General features: G+C 38.1%; 3 protein-coding genes across 7 annotated transcripts; all 3 read right to left on the bottom strand.

The window, feature by feature from the left end:
* Positions 1 to 210: 210 nt before the first annotated feature.
* On the bottom strand, positions 211 to 4,789 carry LOC137946726 (pentatricopeptide repeat-containing protein At1g09900-like). The gene is made up of 3 exons (XM_068793037.1): positions 3,666 to 4,789; positions 745 to 810; positions 211 to 355 (listed from the first exon to the last, which is right to left on the bottom strand). Exons 1-3 carry the CDS (start codon positions 4,787 to 4,789, stop codon positions 211 to 213), a joined length of 1,335 nt encoding a protein of 444 aa, XP_068649138.1.
* A 605-nt stretch (positions 4,790 to 5,394) lies between these two features.
* LOC137947000 (probable 1-deoxy-D-xylulose-5-phosphate synthase, chloroplastic) lies at positions 5,395 to 10,971 on the bottom strand. 3 transcript variants are annotated; one of them, XM_068793293.1, is made up of 10 exons: positions 10,257 to 10,971; positions 9,727 to 9,846; positions 9,473 to 9,637; positions 9,230 to 9,380; positions 8,125 to 8,393; positions 7,649 to 7,934; positions 7,178 to 7,485; positions 6,821 to 7,099; positions 6,381 to 6,665; positions 5,395 to 5,848 (listed from the first exon to the last, which is right to left on the bottom strand). In XM_068793293.1, the coding sequence occupies exons 1-10, from the start codon at positions 10,422 to 10,424 to the stop codon at positions 5,699 to 5,701; spliced, it is 2,181 nt and encodes a 726-aa protein (XP_068649394.1). In that variant the 5' UTR covers positions 10,425 to 10,971; the 3' UTR covers positions 5,395 to 5,698. The 3 variants fall into 3 exon arrangements, with proteins under 3 accessions (XP_068649394.1, XP_068649395.1, XP_068649396.1); XM_068793294.1 differs by having other exon boundaries at positions 8,125 to 8,315; XM_068793295.1 differs by lacking the exon at positions 10,257 to 10,971 and adding an exon at positions 9,976 to 10,191.
* Positions 10,972 to 11,657: 686 nt separating this feature from the next.
* Positions 11,658 to 19,637, bottom strand: LOC137946127 (rRNA-processing protein fcf2-like). 3 transcript variants are annotated; one of them, XM_068792325.1, is made up of 7 exons: positions 19,408 to 19,637; positions 18,952 to 19,224; positions 18,815 to 18,875; positions 12,685 to 12,756; positions 12,322 to 12,437; positions 12,070 to 12,209; positions 11,658 to 11,953 (listed from the first exon to the last, which is right to left on the bottom strand). In XM_068792325.1, the coding sequence occupies exons 2-6, from the start codon at positions 19,194 to 19,196 to the stop codon at positions 12,101 to 12,103; spliced, it is 603 nt and encodes a 200-aa protein (XP_068648426.1). In that variant the 5' UTR covers positions 19,197 to 19,224; positions 19,408 to 19,637; the 3' UTR covers positions 11,658 to 11,953; positions 12,070 to 12,100. The 3 variants fall into 3 exon arrangements, with proteins under 3 accessions (XP_068648426.1, XP_068648425.1, XP_068648424.1); XM_068792324.1 differs by having other exon boundaries at positions 11,658 to 11,948; XM_068792323.1 differs by having other exon boundaries at positions 11,658 to 12,209.
* Positions 19,638 to 20,329: the final 692 nt, after the last annotated feature.

Genomic DNA, 20,329 nt, shown 5'->3' with positions numbered 1-20,329 from the left:
TTAGGCTACTTCAGTGATTTAAATCTACTCATCTCTTTGCGAAAAAAATTCTCTTATGCATGAAATTCAAAGAGACCAACCTGAACCCTTTAAACCTGGGTCAAATCAACCCACCAGATTGGAGAATCATGGCAGTAAACCTTATAGCTTATAATGCAAACATTGAAACATCCCATTAAGCACTCTAAACTTAAAAAGCTTCTGATCTAACTAACTAGTATCTGTGGAAAGTGGATTTGCGGGCATCTTAAATGGTTTTGGACTCGCCCGTGATTTTTGTGAATTGCCAAATTGCTCCTTATTCCCCACAGGGTAGTCCACATAATTATCTCCTCTCAAATTTACATTAACAAACCTGCAAAACACGTAAAAAGACAACAACAAATGTAGATACAAACATGGCTATCCTCCAACTCTCTGTGTAAAAAGGCAACGATAAGACTTAAGAAACTATAAACATCTACCTGGATGGAATAGAACCCGAGGAAGAGAGTTGAGGATCCTACTCTTCTTCATCAGTGTCCATCATTAAGCCTTGGGCATTCAAGCTTATCGGAGGCACATTCAAGCAAACTCAGAGACCATGTTTATAAACGCTACGTAAAATTGGAACAACAAATTTCTGAAGAATGGAGTCCACTAGGGCATACAGGTGCCCTGTCCAAATCATTAAGCAAACAACATTTACATTCTAATATATAGAGGGTTGATCTAATACGAAAAACCATTTGGTGAAAAACATACGAGACGGCTATCTTAATCGTCCAATCATGATCAATGGCTATATCAACCATCTGATCATGCATGCTCCTGTCCAGATTCAAAATCATTAAGCAAACAACATTTACATTCTAATATATAGAGGGTTGATCCAATACGAAAAACCATTTGGTGTGAAACTTGCGAAATGCCTATCTTAACCGTCCGATCATATGGTTTCATTCCTTAAAATCTTTATTAAGCATCATTGTCTCCTGATAACACTCCAAAATCCACTTCAAGATGGATGCTGAAATATTTCCTAAAACAATGAGAACTTCTTAAGCCTCACAGCTCCGATGCTCGCTGATGTTTACAGACATACAACTCGTTCCCAGAAGAAAGTCTACACCACAAGTTAACCATCTTTGGCATCTAAATATGAAAAACTGTTGGTATCTCGCAATGTTAAAATAACTGGGATAAGCCTTCCGCCAAAGGATTCTTACCTGGATACCTGAATCCTGCTACCATTCCTTGTTTATGACCAAATAAGCTTTGATGTAACTTTGGAGTTAGGAGGAGACAGCACTGTAGATGTCCTATCTCTAACCATGTAGGTAGCAGAGAGTTTCTTTTCATAATCCTCCAGTTGAGAAAAATTCAGTGAACTGAAGTCATTACTCTCTTCTTGCAACAGAGAATTTTGAAGGATCACTCCTAAGGCATCTCATAGTAGAAGATGATTCAACAAATACGGCATTGAAGATAAGCCTAAAAATTTGATATTTAAGAGCATTTGAAAGCTCTGCTTACACCAAGAAGCAATTTCTGGGATGTCAACTTGGAAAACGCAGTGATTGTAGTGATTGTATGTTAATCTCTAGATTGTTCCATAAGACAGCTTGATCCAGGAAGTTATTCCCGATCAGTTGAAGTTCTCTGCAACCGTTGCTTCCTTTTTTCTCTGAACTTCCACTTTTTGTCCTCTCCTTCATGGATTTTGAAACTCAAACTAAGGAAAAGAATCTACAGCTGCATGTGAATCGAGAAAGTAGATGATAAATAGGTATTGACAGGTTACCTTCACACTCCAGTTTAAGTGCACCTCTACTTGAATATAAGCCTGCCCTCTCAACCTGACTGAGAGTACTTGTGACTGACACACTCTCAGTCACACAGTAGGGATACAAGCTCAGTTGTTAAAAAGAGGTTACTATCACTATACAAGATGCAGTTATCCTTCATCTCTTCAATAAATCTCCCCCTCATCATGACTCACAAGTTTAAGAAGCTGCTACAGATGAATGACTTGGAAACAAATTTGGGTGCACGACAAACCCATAATCTTAAAAAATCAGATCAAGGGGATGTAAAAAGGCAGTAAATGTTTAATTTGATGGGATTTAGAAGACAGCTTCTCTTCGAAGATGTCTATGACAATTATGAATAAAAAATTGTAGAGAAGCAAAAAGTGACCAGGGTATGTGATTGGGTGGAGAGTAAGCAACACCCAATTGTATGCAATCACACAATAATGCACTGATCAAATCCTGAACTCACAAAGAAATCACTTTTATGAGGTTACAGCTCTGGAAGATCAAGTTAAAAAATGGCTCTCTGTCAGCCTATACAACCCATGTATCAGATCGTCTATACGCTAATCTAGATAACTAAAAGCCGCGTTAGATAGGTAGTTACCAGAACAGGAAACAGGAAGCACAGTGGGAAATGAAAAGCACAAATTTGCTGAGAAACCTTTAGGAAAGATAAATTTAAGAAAGATAAAGGAAAGGTTTAAAGAAACCTACATGAGATGTTAAGGAAACGAATAAGAAAAAATAGAAAAAGAACAGTATCAATTAAAGTGATGCTTTAGATACTATAGAAATGATTAGAAGAAAATCAATAAGCTCTTAATGAAAAGAATGAACAAATGAAGTTAAAAATAATTGATTAGTTATAATATAATTTTACTAACTTATTTGAATCAACATGTTAAAGTTTTCATCTTTAGCCTCCTATTTTGGAAAACATACATAAAAAAGTTTTATATGAAGTTCTGAATGAGTTTCTAATAAGTTTTAGTAAATTCAATAGAAGTTTCATAAATATTTTGGATACATCTTTTAAATTTTCAAAGAATTCCCATAAAAATTAAGAAAAGTCTCATTTCTCTTTCCAAAACGAGTTCCCCTTTCCGATCAAGAGTTTCTACTAAGGGACAGGAATGATTCATGTCAGGTTTCTTGCAACATCTACCATTTCCATTACTATGATGTTATATGTATTGCTATGATAGATTAACTTTGACCCAGAAGGAAATCTGGACTCTGAAAATGAACATGAAGATGATATTTTAAGAAGCTAGCAAACGACCTAGACACGCACTCCAAAATCACTTACTAAACAAATTCAGGAGAACTGCACATATCAACAGTATAATATAAGACTGTACGGAGTGCAGGAGAATGAATACATTGTAATTCTAAACACAACTCTTTTAATCCATAACACAGGCTGGCAGCAAATGAGCCCTTCTATCACTTGTAATAAATAATGACTAGTCAAGCATAAACAGGTTGAAAGAAAAAGAAACACATGTGAAATTCATCTAGTTTAACTGCACATCTATTAGGAAGTATGAGATGTTTTCATCAATTGAAAAAGGAAAGCCTTAATATATACATTTTTTTTTTTTTTGAGAATGGTGAGAATTTCATTAAGAGAAAAGGAGACTAGAAACATATACATCTCATCAATACAAAACACAAAAAATATAAAAAGAATCAGGTCAATCTTGGTATATAGTTTTACTTCTATCACTTCTTTTAACTTTTGGTTACCAAGAAACAGTAAGTACCTATTAATGGGTCATTCTTGTTAGATAGTAAAATCTGGCTGATTAGCATATATCATCAGTTTAAACTGAAGGTTCCTTTGAGCTTGATGAAAATCTCAAAAACCTGCATTTTAAATCTGCACTCTTAGCCCCCATGCCCAGCTTGTACAATTCCTTCAGGACCCGCATATAAACTGGAAAGTGTGGTTTTATCCCCTTCTCTATCATCTCAACAAGGATTTCTTGTGCTTCCACTATCCTTCCTGTTGTATACAAAAGCTTGACTAACAAACTGTAATTTGAATTCACTGACCATTTATCCTTTTCACTCATATCAGTCACATACTTATATGCATCTTTGGGCGACCTTGAGTAAAAGAACCCCTTGATAAAAGCAGCATGGGTTGTGATACGAGGCTTGGCTCCCTCTGATATCATATGATAGAGAAGCTCAATAGCAAAATCTAACCTCCCAAGCCTACAAGCATGAACTGCAATTATTTCAAATGTTATTGGATCCGGAGAAAAACCCAACTTTTCCATTTTCTCAAGCAGATCACACCCTTCTACAACCCTACCCTTTTTACAAAGACTGCCAAGTAAGTAATTATAAGATTTAACATTAGGATCGCAACCAAAACTCTTCATCTCGTCAAACAATTCTTGGGCTTCATCAAAACTGCCGCTCTTACACTTGGCTGCTATTAGAATGTTATAGTAAGAGGTCTTCTTTGTTGTCTCCTCCATTACAAAAATAGCAAAATCGAAGTGGTTTAAATCACAGAGTACCTTAATCAAATAATAGATTCCTGAACTACGACATGATCCTTTCACTTGGTTAAGTATCTCTACGACTCTTTTGACGGCGTTTATAGCCCTGGGCCTGTCAGAACCGTAAGTAGACAAGAAATCAAACGCCTTTTCAGCCAAGCAATGACGTTTAGATGATAGTTCGTCTAATAAAAGAAGCATTGAATCATAATCTTCTAAACGACCGAGGTTGTCAATGATTAGATTGTAAATCTCTGAATTAGGCCTAAAACTAGAGTGCGTCTTTCGAACCCAATCAAAGAACGGCAAAGCAGAAATTCCCCGAATGTTCAATAAGTGAAGAATTTTGGTCACAACAAGGATAGAAAGATCCAAGTTCCTCTGAGTAAGCTTTGACTCCATATCAGCTTCATCTCTTTCAATTAATTCAATCACTTCCGCGAGTCTGTCCTGATGTTTGTCAGCAATACCAGGCATCTGATGTCGATGAGAACTCAGAGACCGAAAACTAATTATTGCAGATCTCGGATGAAGAATATCAGTAGAAGCCGCTGCAGCTGAAGACCTCAAAAATAATAAACAGGGGTCTGGTCTGGGTAACAAGACTAAGGTTTCCTGATGTCCCACGGATTTAGATACGGAACATGAAACCGCAAAATATCGGAATGAAAACACAGTAAGTTCCAAAAAACTAGTGAGAAAATTACTCTTTCTGAAGTTGATCACTGGTCTGGAGAAAGAGTAAGAGGTAGCAGAGAAAGGGAAAGGATTCAAGAGGTACCCAACTTTGTGCACGCCTCCATGCAATGCCTTCATCCTACTGCCGCCTTCCGGCTGGCGACGAGATTTTAGTCGGTCGAACAGAAGAATACTGGAGAGAGTGCCCAAGGACCGTTTGTGTTGAGGTTGAGTGTGAACTCGGTGGATTGAAACAAGCCGGTTGCTCATGAATTTGTAAAGATCGATCGGTTCTTGTTGTACTTTGAAAAGTGGGTTCCATTTACTTCTTATATTTGCTTAGGGTAAACATCCTCCTTGGCATGAGTAATCCCAACAAGACAGTAAGCATACCTGAGTCAGTGTGGTATAAAAAATTTCCATTTTTGTTTTTCTGTAAGACTGTAACAATACAAATGACCCTTACAGTCATAACCTTACTTGGATAAACAAAATTTCATCAAGTTCCATGAAAATCATCTGTGAACCATAATAGGAGCTACAGCTTTGATCACCATTCTTCATACATACAAGTACTTAACAAATAAATCTATCGGGTTTAACCTCCCTCTTCAACAGCTTCACATTCACCAAACCAATGTGGCTGTAGGCATGGGAAAAGGTCAGACTCATTTTCCGTCCATCTGTACAGAAATTCTATAAAATCCTTCAGCACATCAATAGAAGGGCCTCACGAGTTCTGCCAAGCAGACTTAATGCTGTGGCGGCTATGTGATGTCCCGTGAGCCCTGCAAGACTCAGCTGCTCCTTTGGAGACGCATGCTCTATGTAGTTATCTGGCAAGACAATAGGCCTCCACTGGAACATTTACAGAGTCCATATATCAGAACACTTAGAAGATTTAAGAAAATGATAGGGACTTGCGTAAAATTTTCTTGTCCTCAAAGCATCTTTGCATAAATATGCTACTACCAGCTAGGGGTAGTGAGGGTAAATTTTGTTTAGAAGATTATGATTCAATGCTCCTTTTATAATTGAATCCAAGGTTTTCTGTCAGTTGCTAGGGGCAAACAAAATTTAAGCACATCCAAGACAAATAAAAACTTCACAAAATGCAATCAAATCACTCATTCCATTCACTTCAGTATATCATTCATTGGAAAACAATATGTGGAAGACATGTGCTGCAAGCACATACGAACTTGGTGCACTCCACGATGTTGCCATACTCTAGATTAGAATATTTCATGCGCAAGATGTTCAGTTAAATCTTAATATTTTATTTATCCTAATTTGAATTTCAGAAATAAAAACAAATCCTTTTGGGAAACTAGTCCAAGATCCATACAGTAGAGTAAATAACAAGAACATCAGGAAACAAGAAGATTACCTTCACCTTCCCATCCAGCTGCCCATCCAGTGCGATAAACTGAGCAACATGTGAACCAAACCCTCCAATACTGCCTTCTTCAACTGTGATCAGGAACTCATGCTCCCTACACAATTGCCTAACAAGCTCAATGTCAAGCGGCTTGCAAAACCTTGCATCCGCAACAGTTACTTGAATGCCCAGGCTAGAAAGTAAAGAGTGAGCTTTAAGGCAATTTTGAACCATTACTCCAAATCCAAGTAAAGCTACAGTCCTGCCCTCTGCAAGAACTCGCCCTTTCCCTATCTACACAACAGCCAAAACAAAAGAGAAGTTTTCAAAATTTCAATATGTTCTTCCATGTATGTTCATGCAATAAAAGTTGTATGCTAGTTGGAACACTATCGACAGAAAAAAGAGAGTAAATTAAGGTCAAATAAATGCAGAAGTACAGAGATTACCTCAATTGGAGTTCCATTGGCTACAGGACCACTCAATCCAACAACTGCACCCCTTGGATACCGGAAGCACACAGGTTTGTCATTAATGTTTGCTGCTGTGGCCACCATGTCCATGAGTTCATCTTCATCTGCTGGTGCCATAACAATCATGTTTGGCAAGCATGACATCAGGGTTATGTCAAATGCTCCACATTGAATAGGACCATCAGATCCAACCAGCCCAGCATTAGTGATTACAAACCGTACAGGGATGCTTTGTAGATCCACATCATGGACAATCTATAAAAGTGCAACAGATTTGAGAAATAGAATGAGAAAGAAGAGGGGAGAGAGAGAGAGAGAGAGAGAGAGAGAGACCTGATCGTATGCTCTCTGCAGAAATGTAGATGGGATTATACAGAATGGCTTGAATCCGCCACAGGATAATCCAGCAGCGAAAGTCACTGCATGTTGTTCCGCCATGCCTACGTCAAAGAATTTATCAGGAAACCGTTCTTGAAAAAGATGAAGTGACGGATCCATTCCCATTCCTGCATGAACAGTCACAATTTCTTCATCTTTTTCTGCCTCTGCAACTAAGGCCTCCACAAAGTAATCACTGTAGGTACGAGAAAGGCTGCTGCCCATAAACTTGGGGTAGGATAGGGAACCCGAATTGTAGTTACCTGCTTAATGCATCAAAAAAGCATTTTCAGTATTCTGGGTATTGTAGCTATTCCTGATAGCACAAGCCATGTTAGTTGGCATATATTTGGAAGAAAAAAGTTCCAATATATCAAAATCAAAGAAAAATAAACTCAAAAAGGAAAAAAAAAAAACTCAAAACACCTTGATCCTGGCTCTTGATTGTCATTTCATTTCTATTGTCATCTTCTGAACCCTCAACTTCCTGTGTAATTACATGAACTAACACTGGGCCTGTTGAATCTAAGGAAGCCACTTGTTGCAGTACACAAATTAGATCATCAATGTTGTGCCCATCAACTGGGCCGATATAATACAATCCAAGCTCTTCAAACAGAGTTGATCCAAGTGGACCCATCATTCCACGTGCATACTCATCAACTTTTGCAGCCAATTCATGCATCCCTCTACCTATTTTTTTAGTAACACCCTGAAAGAAAAAGAATTAAGTCTAGATTTAAAGAATTTTACTAATTTAACGAATTTATTAACTATTCTAATAAAGTAAATGAATAATATAAGAATCAATAGAAGTATGAGAGTTGCAAACAGTCAGCTCAGAGTTATCCCATGAACCATATATATTTGAAGAAAGGACATGAGAATAATAACCAAAGTACCTTAGCAGCTTCTCTGAGTTTACGAAAGGATTTACTAGACTGGAGCTTGCTCAAAGTGCTAGATAGAGGAGATAGGGCCATCTTTGAGCCTTCATCAGGTTTAGGCTGCAAAGAGTGCCTACTATCATTTAAGATCACAACCATGTTAGAGTCCAGATACCCAGCATTGCCCATTGCCTCATAGACCTGGCCTGCCATTGTCGTCCCGTTACTAATCACAGTAACTATGCGTTCTTTCTTTCCTTTAAGATCCCGTGCAACAGCCATGCCTTAAAGACAAACATTTTATTTTTATTTTTCACAAGTGATGAACAATCAGTATAATTTGCATTGTCAAATGATAAGAGTTTCAAAAGATTGAAAATGATCAACAATCTTAATATACTCTACATCACACATATAGTAGTAAACAACTCAAGTGAGAGAGGAACCCAATAGTTTCTTCCTTAGGAAATCTTAGAACTGTTTCTTGTTACTATCTCATTCTGTTAAAGTTGGGTCCATATCCATCCTAAAATAACTAAGAGGAGTTTGAAGGCCTCTTCCCAAGTAATGGCCACAAGATCTACGTGAGACTGTTCTTTCAGTCCCCCTCATGTGTGTGCCCTCTTTAGGGCTACTACATGTGGATAACTTTAGGCGGAGGTCCAAGTATAAGTAACTACTCTGATACTATGTTAATTTGGCCTAGGACCATCCTAAAATGATTAGCCATAATTAGATAGCCTCTTCCCTAAGTAATAAGTGTAAAATTTTTCTGATCCTGGATCTATGTGGGACCATTCTAACATATTCTGCATTTTTGGTTTGAAATGGAGAAAACTGCCTCTTTTGTATTTTTAGACATATGACTGGCTTTATCAACAATTGGCAAGTTTAATGAAGCCTTTGGTTTGACTATAGAAGTCCTCATACTCTCATTCAGAGCTGAAGCAGATCTCTCTTAGAGATATTTTTAGTGCCACATGTCAGCCATTAAGATCCATTAAGTACATAAAATGACTTCTAATTTCCCCTAACTGACCAGTTCCCACAAAAAATCAGAAAATGAAAAGATAGATCCACAGAACTTATAAGTTACATAATGACAAGGAGCAAATATTACCAAGTCCGGCTGAAATACTATTGCATCCATGTCCTGCACCGAATGCATCATATTCGCTCTCAAAACGGGAAGTAAAACCAGAAAGACCATTCTTTTGTCTCAGAGTATGCATAAGAAATCGTCTTCCAGTCAAAATTTTATGTGCAAATGTCTGTCCAATTGGAAATGAAAGAATAAGCAAACAAACAATCCAGATTTTGATTTCTGAAAGTCATCTGAAAGGTCTGAGCACAGCTATGTAACCTGTTCGCCCACATCCCACAGTATCTTATCCATAGGGGCATGGAAGACGTAATGTATTGCAACAGTAAGTTCCACTACACCAAGACTAGCTTTAAAAGGGCGTCGCATTCTGGACAATGTAAATGTTAACTCTGATCGTATTTCATCGGCTAGCTGCTTCAGTTCCTACATCAATCCACTTTGACATGTCAGACGCAGTGGAAGAATTCACTTGTTGAATAGCTGCTTATATCAGGGAAGTGAACAGGAAAAACCTTGGTCGACAAATTCTTTAAATGAATTGGGCTGTCAACCATATCCAAGATGGGTGTTGGGGCCTTTTCCCAAAAGAAATCGCCAACATCAGGTAGAGCACTAGCTCTGCTTGTTGGTTCCTACATTGAACAAGTTGAGAAGCTGAACAACAATAGATGGAGAGGTACACATATTTGAAGAGCCAGTTGCCCTTTGAATGGAGTATGCAAAACTGAGAAGCTAAATAAGAGATGAGGCCGAGCATTTACAGTTCCATAACGTCTCAGTTATGTGGCAATTTTGAGCCACAACTTATACGAACAACTAAGAAAATCATATACCTTATTTTTCAGTCTGCAAGATGCAAAAAATTGCTGTCAAAGCAACAGAAATTTCAAGTTTTGGGTCGAATTTCATGCATTAAAGAAAAGAATATGGCTGAGAATGTCTTAAACTTCTCCATGAATATATGTGTGATAGTATATACGCAATACAGAAGAACAAAACTCCCACAGACAAGAGGAAAAAAGTTTTTGAAAGAACAACATACCTTACAAATAGCGGTATGATCAGAACTTGGGCGGAGACAGATTGTTGAAAAATCGGTACTGGGAAGGTGATAAAACCTAGTGGACGCCAAATTTGCACGAGAAATCCTAGATTTCCTACACAAGATAGCGCCAAGTCCAGATGGGCTCTGAGTGGAAGCAAAACCCATCCGTACGACCACAATGTAAACCGGACAGCAGTCTTGATTGCGAGAAAAGAAAAAAAGAGTATAAAATTTTTTTCAGCACCAAAAAAAATTCAATTATAAGAATCCAGAAGAATCGCACACAATCAGAGAAACCCCAGATCACATGACGCGGGAAATGGACATCTAGAGAGCAACACTTTTTTAAACTGAAGATCAGAACTAGCAAACGGAGTCGGAAAATAATGCAAAAGAAAAAAAAGCAAGATGAATTAGGTAGAAAATATCACTTTCTCAACAACAAACAGAAATAAGAAGAGAAACCATCAGTAAAATGAGCACCTAACGCGAAACGAATACTAATTCCAACAAGAAGATCGTCGAGAAAGTGGAGGATAAATCAAATTGAAGAACAGCTTAAAAAATACGTAAGATAAACTAAGGAATAAAAGCGCCAGCTCGTTTTATTCCTTAAATTGGACGGAAGAATCACGAAAGCAAGGGAAGCAGCACTTCAGTCCAAGAGAGACATTTCCCAACCGAAAACGTCCGGAGTCCCGGCAGAAGTGGTGGAACCGGCTGCCCCACGTCTTGAGAAAAAAATGTAATTAAATTAGAACCGACCCACCCGTCTTGAGAAAAAAAATGTAAATGTAATTAAGATTTTATCTAATTTAAAGTAGGGTCGATATTTTTACCTGTAGAAATCACTTTCGTGACTGTGCCCTCAGCAACCGGCTGCGAAGGGCAGTGTGGGACACAAAGGTTCCACCAAAGAATAAGCCGGGCCCTGGCGGTTCGGCCATCTCAGCAACCGGCTGCAAAGATGACGTGTGGATAAGGGCAGATACTGGGAAGCTGTGATTGGATGCATTTGAACTCCAGTCTTCAGCTGCGGATTTTCCCACGGCCGTGAAGGTATCCAGCCAGCAGGTAAATGCGTAGAATGACGATTCTAAATCCTATTCTTCTTATATAAATTAATGATTTACAAAATTAACAACCTATCTGAGTTTATTTAATAAGACTTTAGTTAATATCTTATAATTAAATAATAATGTAACATATTGAGATACAATTAATAAATAGTAACGTCTATTACTATCTAAGATTTTAAATCAGGAATTTAAAAAATAAATAAAATCTTGAAAAATTAATTAAATATATAATACTCTTCTTGCTTGGAATTTCTGCCTTTGCAACACGTTAATATTTTTTAGGCTGATCCTAGACAAGTAAAAAATTCATCTCTTTCAATGATACCAAACAGGGCCAATCAAATATTATAACGATCCTCTGCAGAAGGTGACAGAGGTCAAACCAACCATCTGCAGTGCGACCACATGTCTACGGTTCAGATAAAGGGTACAAAAACCCCTCAGCTCAGATCTACATTTAGATTTTCCAAATTGCAGCCTCAGTGAAAGCATCACAATGTAGAAGAACATTGTAACCGCTTGGAGAACTCCCTCATGTCACTTCCAGCACATCAAGCTACACTTCCTGAATTGTCCAAAACTCTCATGGCCAGAGGAAGCTGTTCTCATCCTGATCTTGTTTTTGTTCACATATCAAAAGCAAATCAAAGACGATTTCATGTGAACACTAATATCCAATTTCAGTCTTGTATACGATAGCAGTCCAGTAGAATCCAGTACAAATCACTAACCTGCGGTTTCAGATCGATCAAATGCCTAGCATCAGAATCTTCTTTGCTTCGCTCTTTTTCTAGTATGACGACCCTTAATCCTCCACTTTTGAACCCCAACAGAATGGTGTTCATCCTCAATCTCTCGAACCTTGCGTTTTCTAAATACAGAAAATAAAGGGTATGAACCAAAATCCAAGTAGCATAAATCAGGTGCAATAGACATGAAATAAATTACCGTTTTAAAGCATAAACTAAGATGACTTGATCTACCTGTAATCTCCAAGGGCCTGATCAGAAAGCAGTTCCTCAGCAAGTGTAGCCTTCCGGTCTTTTCTGGTCAATCTACCAGAGAAGAAGTCTGATGCAGATTCAATGACAGTGCCCACCTAATCACACAACATTGAACCATACTTAGTGACGAAATTTATGCTCCATGTTTGTTATCTAGCTACTTGATTCTCAGTCTATATTTTAAGGAGAGGCTATAGAAACAAGGCACCGACAAAAAGCCCTTTGACACCCCTTCAGCACAAATCAACTGCTATATTTCGTTATTAAAAAACCAGATCATATTTCATTATACTTCAGTTTCATGTCAACACATTGCATATGGTGCACTGACAGCAATCATACCTGGAAATATTTTGGTAGCGTCTTAGAGTCACCCTTTTTATAGTGTCGCTTTGGATCAATAACACTTCTCAGCTGCATCCACAAGGACAAACACATATTAAATCAGAGCTTTTTTTCCATACAAAAACTGTTATTAAAAGGGGAGAAAGAAAAGGAAGAACTGCTTGAGCTCTGAAGAACATGAGTTGTAGGAAAAAAGTAGAGAAGTTGCTTGAGAAGGGTAATCTCAAGTGTAGGCTAAAGAAAGGGTAGTTCCAGAAAAGGTCTTCAAGCTACACCAGCCTTTTTTAGTTCCAAAAAAGAGGTAGCCAGAGAATGATTCGTAATAAATAAGATTACTTTGAAACATAGGATGTTCACTCAGCAGCTAGATGATGTATTGGATAAGTCATGATGGGCACAAAAAGTTTACATCAGTGATTTAAAGAGTATTTATCATCACATAAAAGAGAGAGAGAGAAAAATGGCATGTGAGATCAAAATGGGGAAACTGAGCAATTGGTGATCCCTTAGGGCCCCTCCAATGCTCCCTCAACTTTAAAGTCAATACACAACACACAATGTAGACCTTCTTCCAGGAGTTCCTTGATGTGGCATTTCGATAATACTCTGGTACTGTTGTGACTACTAATGAACATACAGGCATCTCAGTTGTTTACTATTTTGCAAAAGACTAAATATTTTAGAAAGCTCATGAAAGTACAAATTCATGACCCTATGAATAATTTGCACAGGTTGTAAAGTATCTATCAAGGGCTACTAAGGTTGATGTTAACAAGTTCAAAGCTGTTTTGAAGTAGGCATAGGCAAAAACACAATAATTGAAGTTCAATAACTTCATGGCCTTCCTTCAGAAAGGTTTTCTGAAATCCTGAGGCACAACAAGCATATTGCACAATTTTGAATACATGTTAATCAATGCCCAAGCACTTGCTCTTCATAACTTTGATTAAATTTTGAATTGGAATATGACACTTCAAATGTTTATGTGCACCCCGCACAATTAAATAGGTCAATGACTTATTTCAGTGATAAGCTTTGGACATCAATTTTTCCTTTATGCAAGTAAGATGAGACTTTGTTAAGCTACAAAGGAGAACAATGGGGCCCACAAAGGGAAATACATTAAATACCCAAAAAAGCTAGAAAAAAGTAAATACACAAGAAAATGAATGAAAAGAAACTCTCAAAGCCTATCAAATGCTGGGGGCAAAGGAGTCTCGAATAACAATGAGTGCGACTTGAAGAGACAGTGAGCTATGTTGAGATGTTTCTTACCTACTTGGGGCATTTAGGTAATCTATAAATGCATGCGCAACCCCCCCCCCCCCCGGGTGTGTGTGTGTGTGTGTGTGTGTGTGTTTCTCACATCCTTTTGGACTACGTAGAGAAAGAACTCGTAGAATCTCAACCCTTAAAAAAGTGCATGCATTTTAACCTCAACGGCATTGATAACTCCAAAGGAGGCATTGAATATGAATTACCTTCCCAAGATGGTCATGAAGCATTTCTCTGCCACCTGCAATGGCCAGATTGCCCCTTGAGCTGCTGTTAATGTTTAATTTGAGCTTGGCATGTTCAGTTAGGCTCCACTTAACAGATTCTCCTAAGTGTGTAGAAAAAAGTACTAACCAATTCCCAATTTTTCCCAGTGGCTACAATGGTGAGATGGCTTAATCAACGGATTTGATTGGCCCCAAAAGGAGCGAGATTGGATGGAATTTTCAATGAACCCACCAATTGACCTCAATTTACCCTAAAAATGCAATTATTCCTCTACATTCAAACGATTAAGGGATTTTATTGGCCCCAAAAGGAGCAAGATTGGATGAAATTTTCAATGACCCCACCAACTGACCTCAATTTATCCTAAAAATGCAATTATTTCTCTCGATTCAAAGGATTAAGGGATTTTGTTGGCCCCAAAAGAGGCAAGATTGGAGGGAATTTTCAATGACCCCACCAACCGACCTCAATTTACCCAAAAATGCAATTATTCCTCTCGATTCAAATAACCTGACACATCACTGCAAGGGAAAGCTGCCAAAGAATTTTGCCCATTGATGTTTGAGGCTAACTAAACAACTAAAGCACGGCCCTCCAAACAGCATAACTAGAGGAGCATTGAAAGAAAAGGCAATCCATAGTTTTCTGTTTCATTTGAAGAAAAATAAATCATGCTTTCTAAGATGTTCCTCCTTCATTGAAGTACGTCTAAAGTGGATCTTCCCTTTTGCCACACACCAAAGCAAGTGAGTGATTTCAGGTTGGGCAGGGATCTTCCACAAGAGGAAAGTCAGTGAATTGTCAGAGCAGGGCAATGTGATGGAGTAAGTGGGGGACTATTTGAGTTCATCATCACTGGACCTCTATGAGTAATGTGAATCAAGAAGATCCAAGAGTCTCATAATTGTTTATGTGTCCTTGTCATGTGAACCTTGTTTCAAGGTTAAATCAATTCTCCTTTTCAAAAAAAAAAAGTTAAATCAATTCTTCCATTTGAGGAAGAGGAATATTTCATCAAAATTGAAGGAGTCTAGGTCAAATGATAAAGTGAAGAAAAGGGCTCAGTAAGGGTGGAATTCCCAATCCATGTAGCCAACAAATCTAATATAATCACCACATCAAGTGTGCAATCTGATTGCTAGATCAAATGAGGCTTGAGTTTGCAAATGGCCTTTGACCGACTTGAGTAACAGGGTATTTTGTCTCAAAGGAAGCAAACTAGTGTTAGGGTAGCCACACCCATTTGGCAAGGTCACCCTGGTACACAGTTTTGAGTTTCCTAATCCCAAGACCCCATTCTTCTTCTTGGCGAGGCAGATTTCAACCCATTTAACCAGGTGGTGTTTGAATTGAGCAATTGCACCCCACCAAGGAATCTTGACCCTAAGAATTGAATTTTTACTTCAATAGAGGCAGGGCAAGGAAGAAATGACATACAGTAATTTGGCAGTCCAGCAAGCATGGCCTTTTCCAAGTGGAAAGGCATTCCTGAATCGCTAAAGAACCAGGTTCTGTAAGGGAGGCTGAGGCCTACCAAAGTAATAAGGAGGGAGCCAGATAGATGGAGGCAAATGAGCTGACCTTGCAACCAAGGATTTAACTTATATGGGTGGTCATTTAATTTATATGGTTGGTCAAGATGTGATTTAGGACATGAGCACCAAAGATCTCGTTTTTGACAAGTTAGCTCTCTGCTTGCATATGAGCTCATAAATGAAAAGAAAGGATTTGATGTTGATCACCTGATTGAGAGACCCCTCATAAAAATAGATGGTTTCATCTACAAACTACAAGATTAGAGTTTGAAGGGTGTAGTAGTTTGGATGAGGATGGATTCATCCACAAGACTGTACAGAGGTGGTCCAGACTTCTCCAATAATGCTGAGAAGTAGAAGAAAGAAAGAATCCCCCCCTCTTGAGCTTTTGATGAAGCCTTGCACTGTGCCATTCACAAAAATCAACAAAGATGCAGTTGAAGAGCAACAACAGATCTATTTGCACCATCTAACACCAAACCCCAACAAGGTCCAGACATGGTCAGAAAAGACCAGTTCACAAAAGACCAGTTCACACGATTAAATGCCCAAAGACAAGCTTGATGGCAATCCCCAGCTTATCGGACTTATGGAAGCAGGGGAGCATGTCATGAGCTTTGAATGCTAGTATTTGGCTCACTTTAATGAAGGTGATCTACATTGAACAGATGATAGAAGGGAGAACACTTTAAAGATGGTTCACAAGCTTATAATAGCTTGAGAGGAAGTTGATTGGCAGGTATTTGTTTCAGACTCGTCTTTCTTTGGAATGCGTGTAACATTTGAATTGCTAGCTATTCTGTTGTCATTGAAGTGCTAAAAAGTTGTCCAGCAAAAGGAACTCCAACTAGCTCTTTAGATCTCCAGAGATAGAAGGCAAGGATTTGACAGACATTTCAATTTCCTCAACATTAAAGGGTGTCGGTGCAGAAAAAAAGGTTGCACAAGATCATCGATTTTCTACATACAAGGGCACCGGTTTCTTTCCTACAAAATTTATTTTTCACACAAAGATGACCAGGGTTTTCCAACTCAGACTCAGGACCCGACTGGGACATGTGAAATTCCGAGTTGGATCAGGACTCATCGGTCCAGTGGCACAACTCAGGTGAGTCGAAGGGAACTCAGATAGAACAGAAGGCTCTAGTCCTACCCTTCAATCGGCTTGCCCACTCCAACCCTTTGAACCCTTTGACTCGGCTTGCCGAATTCTACCCTTCAATAAACTTGCCCAATCCCAACTCCAATCCAAATTGGCCCAGTCTTAAATTGATTTTGACGAGTCAGAAAACGATGGAGATGACAAACAAGTAAACAATTTGAACGACTTTATTTTTACATTCATAGCAGGGTTAAGAACACAATAAGGTGACATGTACTAAGTTCGAGTGTAATGTTAACATCCTCATCTCAAATGAAGGTTTTCAGATTTGAACACTTGAGGAGCATGTATGTAGATGAGATGAATTTATCTACTAGACACTTAAATGTCATGAACAAGTTGAAAGGGGATTTGAGCTACTTGATGGGTAATAGTCCAAAGGTTTATGTGCTACTGAAGGTACAAGGTTAATTGATTGTTTTTGGGGACCTCCAAAGTCACCAATTTTACAAGTGCTGCATGGAAATAGACATTTTATCAGGGACAAGGCTACTACGTGAAACAGTTGACCAATAATATTGATTAAATCTCAAGAGGGATGTAAAGGGTACAATTATAAGCACAAAAAACAAAACAAAACAACTTTTTTTTAACACTATGCTATGCTGTACACCTTCCAAGCTTTAGTAGATTTGACTATGGATTTCCTGCTGTAGCTGCCAAGAGTAGCTAGAGGAAATAATAGGATCCGAGTGGTAGTTGTCAGATTCCTAAAAACGGCAAATGTCATTCATGTTGGTAAAACTATGATGTTATGTTGCTCAATTGGTGCAAAGGGAAGTAGAGCTTATACGTGGTGTTTCAAAATCAGTTGAAACTGATCAAAACATTCTCAGGATTTGTTCACCTCTTGATTCACTGCCCTTTCTCATGGAAAATGTGGATGCACTTCACTAACATGCTGGGGCCTAGTATTTGCTTCCCAAGTAACCTTGTGACCTTATCAAACTCAGGATGGGTATCAAGCTTCCAAGAATCAGGCAGCTGCTTGAGCGTGCCTGCTTGTAACACATCTCATGGGCTGTCTGGATTGAAAGGAACAGCGGACATTTCAGGAAAGGGTCATTGATGGTATTATGTGGTCCATTATGTCGCTAGAATAAACCACTCAAAGAGCCTGACCTATCCATAGTCATTCCAGGTACATGCATCTTGGAAAAAAGTTGTTATAGAATTAATAGAATCTGAAATTAATGAAACATCCAGTACACAGGACTAGAGATTGCTAATTCAACTGCTCCTATAGAATGGCAGGTAATATCATGCAATATAGTGGACAAACTATCCACGTCATACTGCTACCCACTACATCTAAGGCCGGGCTTAATAGGAGCATGGTATTAACAACCAGAATTAAATATTATTTTGCCAGATAAACATTCCCTTGGTAATGTATAGAAGGGGGAAAAATCAATCACAAACAGAAAGAATTTCAAGTTTATTCTTAGGGAACAATAATAGATTTCAAATAGTTGTAAGGTGTGCACTTCTAGGAAGAATGTCTACAGCATGAGCTGGGGGCGAAGTTGCCCTCATTGCCATAATGAGGTTCCTAAACAAGGAGCTTGGGGAAAATCTATTGGCTAGTTACATCCATTTTGAACACATGCTAAAAATGAGGTTTATGTCCTAAATGAGAATGTTTATAGAATAAACTTTAGAAACAAGAATCAATCAGAATCATTATTTTGAAGACAAATTAAAGAAAAACATAAGCAGAACAGGGAATTCACTTTTTTTTTTTTTAAAGAGTATTCCCAAGAGTCAAAAATGTAGTTTTTCTTTCATTTTCAATTGTCATGAGGACATGTCAAGTCCTTCTAAACCTAAACTTTCCTCCCACACAGTTATGAGAGAGACACAGACTAAAAGTTGCAAAGAAATGCAAGTGATCCAATAGAAAGATAAAGAAATAGAAAGAACAGACCTTCAGAATTTGGAGATCTTTCTTAATCTCTGGAGTGATAGTTGCGGCTGGCATGTCAAACCTATTGCAGAGAAGATAGTTAGGATCCTTAATGTTAGACGAAGATACTCCAAGCACAAATTGCACCGTCCACTTACCAGCCTTTACCACTTGTATCCTTAACTTGCTTTCTCAGCAATTTATTCAACTTTTTGGGGTCTCTTGGTGGCACATATAGACCATCGACAAGCTCGGATTCTGGTTTGAAAACAATATTATCTGGCTCATATTTTAATTTATCTGAGGTCTTGCTTATTCCAGGTGACTCCTTACTTGCACCAGATAACAGAAAGGGTACTTTTGGACCCCACGAAAGTCCAGTAGTTCCCTTGTTTTCTGCCATTCTGATGGAAAAGTATAAAATAAACAACCTGGGCACACAGAAAAAAGAGATTAAATACACTTTTATTATCAGAAACATCTACATGAGCATGCAACGAGTGAGATGTATAAATTTTGGCGACAGAAGAAGAGCAAGTCCGTAGTAACGATGAAAAACAATCAATTAACTTCTTCCAAAAGGAACAGAGAGGAGAAGAGGAGTGAAGACATACCTCTTAAGTCGGTTGATTGGAGAACAAAACCAACAAGGGGGAATGCTCGGATTCGTTATACGGAGACAGAGAAGGAGAAGAGCGCGGAACCGATTTTGGTCAGACTTCTAAGGGGCTGCTCCAATTTCCAACAGCCGACAGATTAAAATCACAACCAGCTTAGGGTAGAGAGGAAGGAGAACCCCGAAGGAGGGAGTACGTCCGCGGTACAGTGGTGCTCTCTCGAGTCGGTTAATTTAAACAGCCTTAAGCCCTAAGGGCGAAAGACTATTACCCTATTTAACCTCACTCCACCTGCTTCAGTTTTGTTTGGCACGGTTTCTTTCGATTTAAAATGAGCTGGGTTATTCTTGTTTTCTAAAATTAAAATATTTTTAAAATAATATAAATAAATAATTATTTGTAATATTACCTTATATAAAATAAATTTTTATATGGGACCATATATTTTATATTAAATCTACCTAACTAATCATAGACAAAATTCATTATGTTTATTTTGGTAAATTGATTAATTTTAATTTGGTTTTATTCCAAATTAACTTTTATGTATAGTGTCAAACGCCTAACCAATACAACTCAACAGACCGGCCACCTAGCTCTGACATGTAGCTCCAACAATACAACTATATAAGTTTAACTCATACTAGCGTTATAAAACTAAGAATGTCTATCGCCTCTTCCTCAAAATTCCTTCTCAATCGCCTCTCGTTCCCTCCTGCCTAGTGTTTCCATTGTCATTGATGTTCATCGTTGTTTGGTTGCCATTCCATTGCAAAGTACACAACTGCTTAATCAAAATTGCACCTTATCAATTTAATTTTTTTTTTCAAAACTTAGAATAATTTTAAAGACTCTTAAATATTTTGTATCGAAAAAATATTGAGGTATTTAAAGAAGAATCAAGACAAAAGTTGTTGTA

Source organism: Aristolochia californica, unplaced genomic scaffold (genome assembly GCF_029961685.1).
Source record: "Aristolochia californica isolate CCGP_79_NKW_82.1479 unplaced genomic scaffold, dmAriCali1.0.hap1 SCAF_12, whole genome shotgun sequence".
In the NCBI taxonomy this organism is placed as follows: domain Eukaryota; kingdom Viridiplantae; phylum Streptophyta; class Magnoliopsida; order Piperales; family Aristolochiaceae; genus Aristolochia; species Aristolochia californica.
This window is presented reverse-complemented; position numbering and strand designations above follow the sequence as displayed.